The sequence below is a fragment of the Lutjanus erythropterus genome, chromosome 12 (genome assembly GCF_056507025.1).
Source record: "Lutjanus erythropterus isolate fLutEry1 chromosome 12, fLutEry1.hap2, whole genome shotgun sequence".
In the NCBI taxonomy this organism is placed as follows: domain Eukaryota; kingdom Metazoa; phylum Chordata; class Actinopteri; order Lutjaniformes; family Lutjanidae; genus Lutjanus; species Lutjanus erythropterus.
The window spans coordinates 11,757,153-11,773,800 of NC_139328.1; the positions used below are offsets into that span (position 1 = coordinate 11,757,153).

General features: G+C 39.7%; 1 protein-coding gene across 4 annotated transcripts in view; it reads left to right on the forward strand.

The window, feature by feature from the left end:
• The window catches only part of pbx1a (pre-B-cell leukemia homeobox 1a), a 68,504-nt gene that overhangs the window by 42,902 nt on the left and 8,954 nt on the right, over positions 1-16,648 (forward strand). For all 4 annotated transcript variants that reach the window (XR_014771641.1, XM_084732128.1, XM_084732130.1 and 1 more), the window contains exons 3-5: positions 9,964-10,208; positions 13,523-13,713; positions 13,957-14,092. Coding sequence is in view for 3 of the 4 variants with exons in the window: in XM_084732128.1 (XP_084588254.1) it covers positions 9,964-10,208; positions 13,523-13,713; positions 13,957-14,092 (572 nt within the window). In the remaining variant the exon portion in view is untranslated. The remainder of the gene's footprint in view (positions 1-9,963; positions 10,209-13,522; positions 13,714-13,956; positions 14,093-16,648) is intronic.

The window sequence follows — 16,648 nt, forward strand, 5'->3', positions numbered from 1 at the left end:
GCCTCGGTAATGGCTTAGTGAAGTGTATGTGAATGTCAGATTTTTGGTTTTGGGAAGTTACAGAAATTGTTGGACACAGCTTCCCAATTCTGATGTCAGAAATGTGTGGATGGAGTTTCCAGAGCTGTTTGACCAATTTACCAGCAGTCCCATTCAAGCATACTAGCCTGTTAAGACACTGACCATAGCTGAGTTTCCACCCAAAATACCAGAACTTTTAGACTCAGGAACTAAAGGTTCGCTGTGACCGTTTATCTTGGTGCACTTTTTCTCTCTCCCCACTCCCCCTGTCGCTTTGTCTCACAACTCGAGGCTTCTGCATGTTAAAAGGAAGTTTTTCCTCACCACTGTCAGCAAATGCTTGCTCATGGTGGGAATTGTTGGTTTTCTGTAAGTTATATTATGAAGAGTACGGTCTAGACCTATTCTATATGAAAAGTGCCCTTCTGTTATGATTTGGCACTATATAAATAAAATTGACTTGGCTGAAGTGGCTGATGCTGTCATTCTTCTTTGGACAATAGTCTTGGGTTGCCCCATGTCCCAGCTTTGATTATGGGGGACCTTTATTGAATGTCAACCCTCTTCTTTCTCTCATCATTTTTGTCACCTGTCTAATGTCAAATAAAGACAAAAAATCCTGAAAAAAAAAAAGCTTAAAATGTGTGGCACAATACAGAGCTCTGCCCAAGTGCCCAATCCAAAAGTTAGTGCGACCGGTCATTTGTGAACTTTGTGTTTCCGGTTGCACGCTCCTCTCTCCATAGACATGTCTTTGTCTCTCTGCTAGCAGGCCGACTGTGCAGCTCGCTGCTCCACAAGCTCGTGACTTCTCAGCCACACGGGTTTCCAGTGCAGCCTGGAGCTGTTAAAACTGCACAGGCTGAGCGGGCATGAGTTTGATTCAATCAAGAAGATATATATTTTAAGACACCTTAAGAAAGACTGACAGCCAGGGGGCTAATGTATTGCCTATTTTGAATAATGAATTATTTTAATGAAGGCTTTTAAATGGGAGTGCTCAGTGTTGGTGGCAGGGCGGTGTTCTGAATGGTCTTCTCCTCTGGCGCTGGCTGCCTCATTATCAGGCCATCCCTTCAGGCCTCAAACTGGCCTGCTTAAGCCTCAGATGATGACGATAATTACCGTTATTAGGAGTAGCTGCAGGGGGAACTTGTTCTGAAAAACACCAAGCTGAGTTCTTGCCTCGCTTGCCGCCGCCGCATGAGAAACTACCGATCGCCAGTGGAGAAAGCCAGAGAGGGAGAGAGACAGAGGAGGGAGGAAAAAAAAAAAAGGAGGGGATGAGGGGAGCGGCCACCAAATCCGCCTAATGTGACGCCTGTCAGCTCGTCTCCCACCAGCTGTCACCTCCCAAATGCACTGGGGTTCATTTTTTTAATTGACACCTCGCTTTCCTATTCCATTTCTATTTTTCGCCTTTCATTTTCCCTCCATCACTCTCTTCCCTCCTTGCCTGAACCGTCCACATCTCCTCGTCTCCTGCCTGTCCCTCCAGTATTTCTTTGGCGTTTTTCCTTGTCCTTGGTATCCCCCCCATCCCCCCTACCCAGTGTCGGATACAACACCCCGGCGCTGCCCCCTCTCTTCACATGATACTCGAGATAGCTGATAAAACATAAAGCTGTTTTAGAGGTACTTTATGACTATGCCCTTGTGTACTGAGGCTGTACAGCTTCCCATTATCTGGTGATGGAGGGAACATTTTGGGCCTGAGAAAGTTTCCCAGGAGTTCATGGATAGACCACAAATCTAGCTTTCAGCTTACAAAATGCAACACTTTAAGACTATTTAAACAACACAATATTTAGAATATAACAATAGTTTTCATGGCATAGACTTACAGTAGGCTACAATTAGCAATTTCATAATGATTGTGTGTTTCTTTATTACAGATTCGATTCAGTAGAAATGACCAACATAATATTCATTCAGTGTTCTCAGTAATGATAATAGCATTGCTTAGCAGTGTAGTTTACCTCTAATCTGTGTGGCACTATGTGAAATATGGCACAGCGTTGCGTTTTATGATGATTGCTTTATCGGTATGGCTGATTTTTGAACCACCGTCCTTTTTAGGCGTCAACTGAAATATGCCTTTAGCACTCAGAAAAGTGATCAGATTGATATTCCTCTTTAGAGTTGCAATGATTGGTTAATTAATTAATTAGTTCGCTGAAAATGATTCTGTTCCTCTTCTAGCCAAAAAATTCCAAACGTGACCTAGTTCCAACTTTTTCTTTTCCTGCTCTTCTGTTTCTTATGTGATGATGGCAAACAAAATTTTAGGTTGTTATTTGGACAGAACAAGCCATTTAGACATCACCTCCTCCACCATTTTCTGACATTTTATATACCAGATGACTGATGGATTAATCAATAATGGAAATAATTGTTAGTTGAAGCCCTGTTCTTCTTGATTTATTATTTGGACTGACAGTTTCTGGTTTAAATCTTAATTTCAGTCCATCAAAATGAAAATACCTTGCTTTCAAGAAAGCTGAAAATGTTTGCTTAATGAAGCATGGTCTAGCAGAGAAGAGCTGTGAGACGTGTTTTAATTTGGATGAACCTGGAAGGTCACACCAGCCTTCACCTCACTGTGTGTGGGCTCAAAGTACAAAACAAGTAAGAAATTGTTCAATCTTAATTTTATAAAAATTGAAACTGTGTTTTATTCAAGCAGAGCCTTCGTACAGCTGTGTGTGTTTGGACATCTCATCTGTTTACAGGCACTGGGGAGTAGGCTACTACTTCACATGTAAATCAAGTGGAATAAAGTCTTTTGTGGCTTCAGAACGAGCATGAGGCAAGACTACAAGTTTGAAAAACTGATGTTACCAGACCTCTGTCGCCTGCCTCTCATCTCTGCTTTAAACTAACAACTCAAAGCTACATTAGCCTCCACTAACATAACACACCTGAATCTCCAGCCGAATTGTGGGTGGAGCCGGTGCATTGTGGGTAATGCAAGTGTCAAGGATAGAGAATGCATGGAATCAAAAAGGCGATATCTCTGATTTCGCTGCATCAGTTCTAATCATATTGACAGTTATGGGCTAATATTCATTCTAAATAGTTGTGGTCGCTGTAAAGGTCGTTCAGAAGAGCCGATCCGATGATGAAGTGGCAAGATCCCAAATGAACACCTGGCAAGCATCAGATGTGGGTAGATTTTCAGTTTTGTCCTAGAAGGCTATCTGTAATCAAATTCTCATCATTTGTATTCTTGTACAACAGGCCTTGAAGCACCTCTTTGACGCTTTTCAAGTTGTTTTACACTTAAATATACAATAGGCCTGGTCGGAAAAACTGTCACCATAGTGAAGTTTCATACTAGTCAATATCGATAATTAATTAGGTTGTGTGTTTCGTACTGTTGGGATGGAAGCAGCTAAAGTGATAAAAAATTAGTTTGTTGTATTATCCCTGGGCGATATAGATGAAATAAAATGTCACAGTATTTTTTACCAAATACCTCAATATTGATGTTGTGACAATACTGTAAGGATGACTATTGGTGCTTTCACAAAATATTAAACCAATTAGGTTGGTGGGTAAAAATGAATAACAGAACAGCTATAACAGTCGTATAAGTTCAAAAAATGCATCATTTTACTTTAATGCAGCCTTTATAACCAGTAAAAGACATGACTTATTCCACATCATGATATAAGAATATCCAAAATCTGTCACGAAATCTTGTCTCATATCATGATACACTAAAATACATATACAAGATAAATAGGAGGCTTCAAATAGACCTTGTGAATGGTGATCCATATTGGCCAATACTACTTCCAGCAATCAGTGACTGGCCCCGAAAATCCTGAGCAGATCTGATCCTTTTTGTTTCTTCAACTTGACTTCTGTTGTGTAACCCTGTGTTGTAGAGTGACAAATAATTGAATCTTGAATCTTGAGTCTAATAACGTTAAAGGAGTGCAATGCTAAGTTGGTGCAGCTCTCTTTTAACAGTGTCCCATTATCTGATGAGAATATTTTGGGAAAGTTTCCCATGACTTTATGACTACTCCAAAAATCAACAGATGAAGCAGACTACAAAAACAGTAAAGGTCATTTTAAGAAGCTACTTTTTAAAAATGCTTAATTACTAACAGTTATTTCCTCATCAGTTCATCTGTTTATCATTTTCCTCATTAACCGATTAATCCATTGAGTTGTTCGGTTCATAAAATGTCAGAAAATGGTGAAATGGTTGATCACTGTTTCCAAAAGCCAAAGCTGACGCTTTTTGTGAATTTGGTAAGATATGTCAAATTTTGTTTAGAGCTCAAAAAACACATTTAAGTGTGCAGCACCTCCTTAAATAGAACAATATTTAGATTACAGCGACATTTTTATAGCACAGATGTTATTGTGAGGTATGATTATTAGTAATTCCATAACGATCGTCCTTTCTTTATTAAAGCCCGGATTCAATTCAGTAGAAATGACCACATATACAGTAAATTGGATGTAATGTAACATAATATTCATTTAGCGTTCTCAGTTATGATAATAGCATTGCTTAGCAGTGTAGTGTGTGGGTCAGTATGAAATATGTAGCAGTGCTGCTGCGTCTTATGAAGACTGCTTTATTGAGCTCGTATCAAATGCAGATGAGAGCAGGATGCTGAACTCCTTGAAGGAGCGGAGGGGAGGGGAGGATTTGTATTAGTGATACTTGTCATGTCTGCTGTAAATCACGCTGCTTTTTTTCAGGTTCCTAGGTTGTTGTTGTTTTGTCTCAGAATGCTGTGTGGCAGGGATGAATGGTGGTGATGTTACATTATCATGTGGCTGTCGCTTTCACTCCTGCTGACTGGTCTGTGACAGGCCCACACACACCCACACACACACATGGATGTACTCTCTCTCACACACACACACACACGGTTGTGTCAGGAGCAGGCCTGATTTATTAACTGCTGAAACCCTAGATGACGTGTGCCCACACAATCAATAGAGAGCACAGCCACTGCCTGGCCCTCTCTGGGGTCATGTGATGTGGACAAGAGCTAGGCAAGGAAGGACACACACACACACACACACACACACACATATACACTACAGTGCTGCTGCGGAGTGTATTGCATTACTGTATTGATGGGAAATGGATCCAGTCCAGCGTTGGCTGCTAGCTGCCAGTCAGAGGCAAGAAGGGTAAACTTTCATCATGGCTGTCAGGGACATCACTGCTGCCTTGTTTGACCGTAAATCTTCCTAATTGTGACAGAATACTTCAACATCATTAATTAAACATGTTTTCATTTAAAAGCACTCGCAGGGCGCCAGGCTGGGTGCTCAGGGTAGTCTGCCAATGTGCATAGCTGTGTATTTTTCCTGTGTGAGTGCTTACATTAAAGCACAAAGTGTATGTTTGCGTGTGTGTCTGTGTGTGTGTGTGTGTGTGTGTGTGTGTGTGTGTGCACCTTGCTTCTCCCTGTATGAGTGGGTGGCTTAATCGTCATGTTTATTTACACTCCTGTTGTCTGCAAACAGCAGGCAGTGTGGCGATGGGCATGAGCCAGCTCTTAAGGAAGTAAAACAGCAGAAATTAATTTTGTCAATAACCAAAACAAAGGCTTATTCTTAGAATTCCATTCATTATTCAGCAAGCGGCTCGAGAATTGTTTATGATACGTATTCATTTTTTATGCCTTGCCTTTTTGGGTTTAGTGCCCCACATCTCAGGGAAGGAATTATACAAGAGGAGCGTGCACAAAGAGGGAGGAGAGAAGAAGAGAGGAGGAAGGAGGGAAGGAGGAGGGGGGGAGGAAGCGACAGAGAGGGGAATTGCGTCCTCTCATTGTTCAATTAAGTCTGTCGGTAATGATCAAGATTAGATGATGGCCATCTTCCTTTTATAGATACTAATCTGTGACTGTCCATGGAATAAGGGAATCGCGGCAGAGCAGTATGGACTCCATGCCTTTGTTGCTACAGTAGACTTGAAAGTGTCTATAAGATCTAAAACAGCTTCAGTGTGCAAAGCGAGATACTTGAGGGTTCAGCTAGTGGCGTGCAAAAAGACTTTGACCAGAAAATGGCTCAAGAAAGACATACCAACCATAAATGAGTGGACCGATGTAATTTACAATATATACACGATAGGGTGGTAAGAAAATATTGATACACTTAAGTATTGCGATAAAATTTTGTGATACTGTATCGATTCTCAAAAGCACAATATTCTGACATCGTGACACGTGCAAACATTTGCGGCAGTGGTTCTTTTTGTGTTGTGTTTAAACGTCTGACCACTAGTCAGCAGTGTCTGTCTATCTTCACTGTTCTGATTGCCTAAAAAAGTAAAACCTAAATTTTATGCATATGATAGTGTGTTCTTTGAATCATAACCCCTGCATTGTGATATGTTTCATATCAATCCTAAAACACAATGGAGAGAATCACATTAAAGGAGCAGTATGTACATTTGTATGACTGCAGCATTCAAAAATGAGTACAGCAGTCCGAATAATGAGTTGGAGTCGTAGACTTGAAGCTCAGGCAGGTTGGAGGAACACAGCAGGGGCAGAAGCTACACAAAAGCAAGACAAACACAACAGTGTAATTGACAATAATAAGTGATGACGAGTCCTTCACTGTAAGTCGATCAGCTGTATAACTATCAACTGTCGGTCAATATAAAGTTAAGCCTGGTATCCTGAAAACAAAAGCCCACTGCACTGACTCCTTTAACATGTTGCTCAGTTTAACTGCTATAAACATTTACTCCTTCTTATGACTCATTAACAGAAACTAACTCATTTGTTGAACATTCTGCATTAATTGTAAGTAATAAATGTGAAACGGGCAAACAAAAAACGAGGAGAACATGCTGGCTGTAGTGTTGCTGTCAGAGAAGTAATCCAACTTAACATGTTTCCTTAATCTCTATTGACATGTCGTGGTCATTTTATGATTTAGTGCAGTTAAATATATTACAAATATCTCCTCTAAACTAAGAACTCAAATTGATATCTTTGAAAATTGGTCAAAATGACATACCCATATGTCAACCATGAGGCCTGATTTTGTACAGCAGCAAGACACTTATATTAAGTATCCAATTTAAAATATTCTTCTTTCCCCAAAAGCAGAACCATTATGGGCTGAATATCTACACATGTATGTGTGATCATGTACATAGGTGAAAATATGTATAGGTATACATATGTGTAGGTATTTGTGTAGATTTTGTTGTTTGTTTAAAACATGGATCATCTGCTTGTTGTTCATTTTATTTTATTTCATTTTTAAATGTTCTGTGTGGTTGGCACATTCGTATCACTTTTGTTGACCTGTGTCCTTTAAAACAAAACGTCATAAAAAGTAAATAAGAGAAAAAAAGAAAAAGTGTATAGAAGGTTTTTGGTGTTGCGAGCATGTGATGTATTGTAATAGAGGGCACTTGCCTCTGTCAGGTGATTATGTTAATGTATAGTCCGCGGCTGCAGAGTTCACAACGAGCCACTCTGACTGGCATTGAGGTCTAATCGATTTCATTGCTATTACTGAACAGAAATAAATAAAGCTGATGGCTGTGGTTAGGGTAATTACGCCACAGCACAGTGAATTGTTTGATTTTCCTTATTAATTGTATTTATTTAATCCATTTCATGCTTTTAGTTGTGCACTCGGGGACTTGGAGGGAATGAATAAATCACTCTTAGGCTCATTAGATTCCCCCTCTGGTTGGGATGTGCCACTATTTTGTCAGAATTAAATTGGCGAGTGTTATAATTTCCCGCTGGTGTGATTCACATGAAAAATATCCACATATGATCCATCTACCGGTACATGTGCACGCACACGCGCGCAAACACACGCCCACACACATGTTTGCGTCTGCTCCCAATCTGAACTCCTGACCTTTTCCAGCCGTCTGATAGCCATTGACATTTGCCTCTTGAGCTGAGCTTGCTCACGTGTTGGAGCTGATGGGAATGGATGATGTTATTGCTGGGGGAGAAAAAGAGAGGGAAGGAAAGAGGACTGAGATGGGGGTTGTGGGGGTGGTGTGGGGGGGTGGTTGAAAAGAGGAGGACCAGGGTAGACAAGCTCCCCATGTGGGCCCCGGGAATCCATCTGGACCCCCCTTGCTCACCAGCAAAGGTCACAGGGCGACTCAACCTTACATCGTCATTACAAAAGAGCCGTCGCTGTGACCGGAGACCGCGGGCTCCAATACGGCTTTACTGCTCTGTCACACAGGCTGTCATTTACCCTGACTGTCCACAGTCATCATGAAGGAGACGTGCAGGACGTGGTATTAGATCGTTCCCCTGAAACCTTTTGATAGATGCTTGGATTAAAGTGCGTGTGAGAAATGTTGTGGCAGCGGCGCGAGCTTTGTCTTTGTCCTTGAAGACAGTGGATGGAATGGAGGGCTGCACCTGGTCGGCTGTTTTCAGCACCTCTGAGAAAAAGCAGGACGCTCTGCTGCTGCTTTACCGAGGGAGCCTTCTGGTGGCAGAAAGAGGCAGGGCAGTACAGCTCATCTTTAGATGAAAACTCATGCTGAAACACCTGTGTGTGATTTATATTCTAGAGCATAGTTAAAATATTATACATGGAAGGAATTCAAATTGAAGGTTTTTTCAGACTCCAGAAATAGAGGCTAAAATGGACCCAAGACACTCAAATAAATGTTGGAGAATCTGTGGTACACAAATTGCAACTACACCCCCTTATATTCCACCTGCCCTAAATTAAGAACTTTATTTAACCACTAGATAACGGTTCTGCCATCTATCTTCACTGTTCTGGTTGCTTAAAAAAGTAAACTTTTCTAACTCAGATTTTAAGCATGTGGTGGTGTGTTCTTTATAGTATGACTGTTCTCCTAAAATTAGACTGAAAAAAGAAATATATCACCTTGGTTACAGTATCCCGATATATCGCAATATGTTGAAATATAACCTGTGTATTGTGATGTGTATCACATCACCAAATTCTTGCTGACACGCAGCAGCATCATAGTTTTTGTGCAGGTTCTCACAATATCTGTGTGTGTGCAAGACTGCATTTGTTTCTGTGTACGTCAGGCTGATGTTTTGTGTATATGTTGTTTGTGCATGTCCATCTCAGCGGGCCTGTCTTTGTTGTGTTTACACTTCACTCTCCACACCATGGGAGCCGTGCGTCAGTCGAGAGCTGAGTGCCCGTAGGTGTGTGAATACGTGCAGGTTCAGACCCCCCAAACAAGTGTGTAAACAGACCTCAGTGTCAGTTGTAAAAGCATCCTGAGTCCTGCTATAATAAGATTACAGCACAGTGAACACTGTGCTGGTGTTTAAGGTGTGGTGTTAAAATGGTAATTTATTGGTTTGTGAGATGTTGAAAAGTGTTGTTTGATCACTGCTCAGTGTGAAAATTATTAAAGTTAATGGTCACAAATCAAATGATTATTGAACCTTTTAACTTTACGATATTTTTTTAAAATGAAAGTAGTCATCATATTTTCAGTGTGCGAAATTCTTTGATTTCCTCCGCTGATTTATTTGAGCCAGGCGTATTTGCATTAATATTCTGTGTCTAACTATGTTTGTTTTTCTGTTTAGATAGCATCTGACAAGATAATAAAGCCATCAGCCAGAAACTAAACATAGTCTGAGCATAAGGAGAGCAATGAAAGATGAACTCTGGTGGAAGGCTGTGTTAATTTTTTTTTTTTACATGAAATGATAGCCAGAATCGATAAAATTATAGTTTTATGGTCCTGCGTAGCTGCCAGCCACTGTGAGGCTGCGGGTTTTTATGGCTCAGACTTGAACTATTAAAACGACCGCCATATTTCAGTGAGTTCAGAGAGAAATACTTAAGAGTCTCTTTCAGCCGTAGTAAAATTCTTGCTGTAATTTTGAACATCTATGCACAAATAGGACTGTTTTGTATGGCTGCTTTCATGTCTTCTTCTTCTCCTGTCCTCCACAGTGCTCAGTATTCGTGGCGCCCAGGAGGAGGAGCCTCCAGATCCTCAGCTGATGCGACTGGATAACATGCTGCTGGCGGAGGGCGTGGCCGGGCCGGAGAAAGGTGGCGGGTCGGCAGCAGCAGCGGCCGCAGCAGCGGCCACCGGCGGTGTCGGCGCCGACAACTCAGCAGAACACTCCGACTACCGGGCCAAGCTGACTCAGATCCGACAAATTTACCACACAGAGCTGGAGAAATATGAACAGGTGGGGAGGAGGAATATTACCACCAGCCATTATTATTCTCAGTTATCTAGCTCAGTTCCTCTTCTTCTAAAAGATTTTCACATCCTCAAGTATTTTATCAGTAAATACAAAAGGAGGATTGACATGTGCTACACAGTGAGTGTAGATGTTAAATGTTTTTCACCCCCTAAGCCTTCATTTAACCCCCCGTAACAGGGAAACCTCCTCTCTAATGTGTTTACGAGCCAGGCCCTGTTTAAAAAACCCTTTTTGAGTCATTTATTTACACCACTTCCAGAGGAAGTGTTAAATAGCTGACCTCTGACCTCTCCCTGCAGCGAGTAGCGAGCAAAAGGATAATTTTCTCTATGAGGATAATAAAAATTCAATTAACAGATACAACAAAAATAAAAAGGGATTGAGACTTTATCCTTTTCTTGTTGAAATTGTTTTTTTTATTTTGGAAGAGCATTCATTTCACATTTAACACTTTACATAGAAACAGTATTACTGCAAGTGGATGCACATGGCATTGTACACACTTTTAACAAAAAAAAAAAAAATGCATTGTGTTTGGTAACTGTTTTACAGCCTGGCTCCTCCACAGGTTTTCTTCTATAACATAAAAGGTAGTTTGCATCATTTGATGTTGGGTTGCATGTGGTACTTATTGAGAGTCAGTGTATATACAGTAGGTTTGCCCCAGTTTGAAGAAGCAGAACGGATCCCCAGCTGCAAAAAGTATGTAGCCATTCAAAAAAAGATCCACCTAAAAATATCGCTATCAGTTTTAGTGTGCACTATATTTAGAATGAGCCATCAGCCTTTTCTGATGGAATTTAAGCCAAATATCACTCACCTCAAACCAACCATACTCCATAGGAAAATTTTCATTTTTCATTTTACCTTGCAGAACACAGGAGTTGCTGGTCTACCGTTGCCTTAGTCTGTTAGTTCGTTTGTGTTGTTGTGTGACTTTTGAATTTTAAAAGGTTAGATTGGATTCACTTGAGTCTCACAATAACACAAACACACAATCAGATCGAGGTAGCTGTAGAGCAAAGTGGTAAAACAACTGATTTCACCTATGCTGTGTGGTTGGTTTGGAGAGAGAGATATTTGACGTATGTAAGGGCGGTTTCCCATCAGAACAGGCCATCTGACGGCAAAGTAAAGCAGTGAAAATATTCTAAATATAGTGAACACTGCAACCTGATATTGAATTTTTTTGGTGGACCTTTTTTGGTGGCTGAATATGTTTTTCTGCTGACCTTGTCCACAGCAGTACATTGCTTAGCTTCCGTGCTGGTACTCTACTGTAGGTAATACACTAACTTCATACAACCCCACATCAAATAAACGAACTATCTCTTTAACTTTTATTCTTTACAATTAAAAATAGCTTTCCCCTTAGATACTATGAAGGGTTCAAAGAGGAAAAATTGATAAAGATCGAGCTGTTGATAAATATATTTGGAAATAATTTTTATTTTTTTAGATTTTAAGGGAGGTCTTACACATTATCCCTCAGGTTTATCCTTATATGACCCCACTGAGGTGAACTGGAGACTTTAAATTGCTTGTAGTTAAGAATGTCAGAGGGAATATTATGTTTGAGCACCATTACTGCTCTGCATTGGCTTTTTTCTCGCCCTTTGTCCAATGCATGGTGAAAAAGCTCAGTTTGAGAGCCTAAATAGGAATATGCTGGTGTAAATGATGGATTGTTTTTTTTTTTAACTAAGTATAACGCTCTTGAAATCAGCTCTCACAGGCCAACTCATGACAAGCCAAGCTTTCAGAGATGTTATCTTCGGCAGGCAAGCAGCCATTATATCAGTCACACACCAGCTCTCTTCCAAAGACTGTAACGTCTTGTCATTCCCTCGGAAAGTCAAAGCGTTCTGGGTTTGTCATCTTCTCCGAGGAAGGCTAGTCATCGCTAACTGTCACAGTCAATACACACCTGAGCATTTTTGTGTCACCACGCTACGTACACCTTGCGCGCATATGAGTGAGTAGTGTCTGGCGTGTGTGTGCAAGCAGAACGGGCTGCTCGGTGCATCACTTTGACTGACGTAACCCTGGTGTTGACAAGCAACAGACACCTTGACTCTGAATGCAGTCATATCCAGTGACTGATTCAGACAGAGGGAGAACGAGGTAGACGGAAAGATGGAGTGAAAAGAGAGGCAGACAGTTTAAACCTCTTGAACGTTAACGGGACTGAAAGCCTGCTGTCATTTTAGATTTCTCTTCACTTGTCACATTTTCTCTTCCATTGAAGAGAAGTCTTTTTAATATTCAGAGCACCACGAGTCTCACTGCCTCCACTGTACGACTCCGCCGCCGCCACATTTGTTTGGCGTGGAACATCGCACTGTGTCTGCTGCTTTAATTCAGACTCTTCTTATTACCTCTAACACTGCTGCTGCTGCACTGCTTCTACCAGGCCCAGACCTGCACTATTAGGATTAAGGGTTCTTCCCAGAACCATTTGCATGTAAAGAACCCTTTTTTGAAGTTCATAAAGGGTTCTATGCAAGACTAAAGGTTCCATTAAGAACCCTTTTCATTGTAAGAAGACAAGGACAAGGATTGTTGAAATCCTTTAAGAACTCTTTCGTCAAGGATTTGTTAAGGGTTCTTTTTACCATAATATAAAAGGGTTCTCTGTAGAACTACTGGTTGGGTTCTGTTTAGAACCTTTGGAATGTATAAGGGTTCTCAGGAAATCTTTGAAATTTAAAAGGGGTCTGGATAGAACCCCCTGGGTGGGTTCTAGATAAAACCCATGTAACATAAAAAAGTTCTCGGTAGAAGATGCTGGGTGGGTTCTAGTTAACATATGTGATATAAAAGGGGTCCTTGTGTGGGTTCTAGATAAAATCCTTGCAACATAAAAAGGTTCTCAGTAGAAGACCCTGGATGGGTTCTAGGAAAAACCCTTGTAATATAAAAAGGTCCTTGGTCAAACCCTGTGGGTGGGTTCCATATAAACCTTTGTAAAATAAAAAGGTTCTCAGTAGAACCCCCTGGGTGGGCTCTGGGTGGAGCTGAAATCTTTCGCAGATGGTTCTACTTACCTTTATGTCGGAACCTTAAGAAAAGGTTCTACCAAAAACCAAAAAGGTTCACTTATAGGGACAATCTGAAGAACCCTTTGTGGTTCTAGTTAGACCTTTATTTCTAAGAGTGCACCAGTGAGGCTGCAGCCTCTCCAGAATCCAATTTCACCCTTTTTGTCCTGCTCTTTTCTTTTTTGTTCTGTCCGAAGCTGTCGAGCCAGTGTGATAGTTATTCTTCTTATGAATCCTGTCTGTCTGTGCATCCAGGCGTGCAATGAGTTCACCACCCATGTGATGAACCTGCTGAGGGAGCAGTCTCGAACACGACCCATCTCGCCCAAAGAGATCGAGCGCATGGTCGGCATCATCCACCGCAAGTTCAGCTCCATCCAGATGCAGCTGAAACAGAGCACCTGCGAGGCCGTCATGATCCTGCGCTCACGCTTCCTCGACGCCAGGTCTGTGTGTGTCTGTGTGGGCAACAGAATCTAACACACCTGTCCTTTAGTTTTAAAACATTAGGCTTATTGCCATTGGTTAGACAGATTAAATTGTGTATTTACACTTCAGTCATGGCAAAAAAAAATCTAAATACATTTTAATGGGTTTTCATGTTTTAAAGTGAAGAATGCATTCATTTATTTACTGAGTATTTTTTATAAATTTCTAATCTGTCCATCTCTTTTCTGTTGTCTGTCCAGACGAAAGAGGAGGAACTTCAACAAACAGGCGACAGAGATCCTAAACGAGTACTTTTACTCCCATCTCAGTAACCCCTACCCCAGCGAGGAGGCCAAAGAAGAGCTGGCCAAGAAATGCAGCATCACAGTGTCACAGGTAACCACAGTAAACAAAGTTGTCCACTTAGACTGTGATTCATCACTTGTCAACAATAATCAAAATCACTCTGAACCTAAAAAACAAGGCTTTGCAAGACTTGAGATCTTATTTTGACTGAAGCTTCAGTTAGTAACAATTTACTTTTAGCTGGGTTTGACGAGAATTGCAACCTTAACATTATTATAGGTAACAGTGACCTTTAGGGTCAGCAGTGCTGCGGCCGTGGTTGGTGTTGGCCCAGCATGCCTCTCAGTACCATGACATCAGCTGATGGACAGATTATTAACAATGGACAGGTGTATACTAAATATCAACGCTGTCTCAAGTACATCTTAACTTATAATCAGTTCCTACCAAACATTAGTACATGCATCACGAGCACATCGGCTGCAAACTGAATTTTGGTGCATTTATGCAGTATTTTTGTCAAGGGTCCAGACTTTCAAATCTGCCCATTAAACCGAGTTGATTCTCTGATGGAAATAGAGTGTAATGAGTTGATATCAGGCTTCAGTAAATTATACAAATTTTTGCTTTGAATAATTTCCAACCTATCACAGATCATTATTTTTATAAGTTTGAGTTAAGTTGAAGTCCATTAAGTTTACTATATATTTGGGATGATGTTCATCTTTACAATTAGATTAAATGCCATTAAGTTTGATTGACATTATTTAAAAAAAAAAAAACATTTATCTGTACAGGAGGAATTAACCCGAGAGGAACAAATCTGTTATACAGATATAGTTGCCATCCTTGAAACTCAAAAATTAAAAAAGTTTCAGAGACTTTCCTGCATTCTGCTGACTTTTAACAAATGAAAATACATTTTTTATTATTATTCATTATTTTTATTTTATGTTAAATTCTCAGGAAAGAATACAAAATAATTTGCCCCTCTGGCATGAACTTGCGTTAATCTCTGGCATACACTAATATTCAGCAGTTTTCATTGATTTATTCATTCTTCTTTTTTTTTTTTTTTTTTTGCCCTTGCACCTTTTACAAAATGCATGCCCCTTTCCTTTAAAACTTTCTGTAAGAAAATTATTCCTTCCAGTATTTTTCCTCTTAGTCAACTCCATTTCTCTCATGAAATAAAAACAAGATCTGGGAAAATCTCTCAGGTAAATCAGAAGGGCTGACAAGATACATAAAGTAAAACCATGTATAACATAAATATGAAGAGTGATCTTCACATGAACTGATGTCGACTAAAAACATCTCATTTCATCATTGTTATATGAAGCACAAATACAGGAATATTATGGAGCTGCTTTGTGAATAACTGATTCTACAGACTACAGTAATATTACAGTGCATGCATGCAGTATATTAGGTCAGTGGAAAACAGAACTGTAAAAATATTTTAGTAATATTTCTCCATAAGTCTGATCCATGACAATCAGTGTGAGGGAAACTGATTTGAAAGCATAATGTTGCAAACTACTAATTACTTCACACTTGAAGAAGTCGATCATCAATAAAGATACCTTAGGGAGAAATCTAGTGTGTTTAACTAAAGCTAATAAAACTATAAAACGACGTACATGTGATACGATGAAAAAATAATATAAAAAAAAAGTCACTACCAGAAGTGCCACCTTGTTCACAGGTCATACATAAACCATGGAAGAAAATATCTCACTTCAGTAGTTAATTAACTGCACATACAAATAATAAAAAGTAATTTAACTACTTGAATCACCATGTAAATATGAATGTTGTTGAAGCACCATGCACCCAAATCTGAATATGTCACTTGGGAAAGCACAAATGTAATGAAAACAGAAACTTCTTCAATCCAAAGTTGCTCATTGTTAATTGGAAAAAGGCAGCTTCATGATTATCTTGGCATAGTTAAAAAGGTTCCATCTATATTAATCAATTACTGATTTAATTCACCGAGATATATGTTTATATAATATAGAGTTTCTATTTCCAAATGCAAAACAGAATCTTCCACTTTATACAACATTTATTTGAGTTTCTGAGTTTTCAATATCCCCTATTTAAAAGGGAGGTGGTGGTGGGCTTGAGATGTTTCATAAAACTTAGTTAAGTTAAAAAATAAAAAGAAAGAGAGAGATGAAAAGTAATGTATTTCATATATTTATTTCAGAAATATATTTGATTATTAATTATATGCCAATATTAAATCATTTTGATGCTTTGTAAGCACAATCACATAAGGTAGAAAACACAACGTGCCAGATTTAAACCACTTGTGTAAACTACGTCCACTTCAGATCTTCTATCTGAATACAGATACAGAGACAAATAATTTTATTAGTTGAACAGATACAAATAATGACATCTCAACATGTAGGCCACAGCTTTCCAATACTACAATCAAAACTATTTACATTTTGAAGGAGTTAGACTTGAGTTAAACATACCAAAAACCAATAATAATCATGAAATCAATTATGTCACAGCAGCCACAAAGGCTGACACTAAAAGAAGGTGTGCTAACTGGTGCAGAGTGTCCAGGCTTAGTTATTAAGTGTTAATATTCAGTGTTTGACTTTGATTTGTTTGTTTCCAAGGATC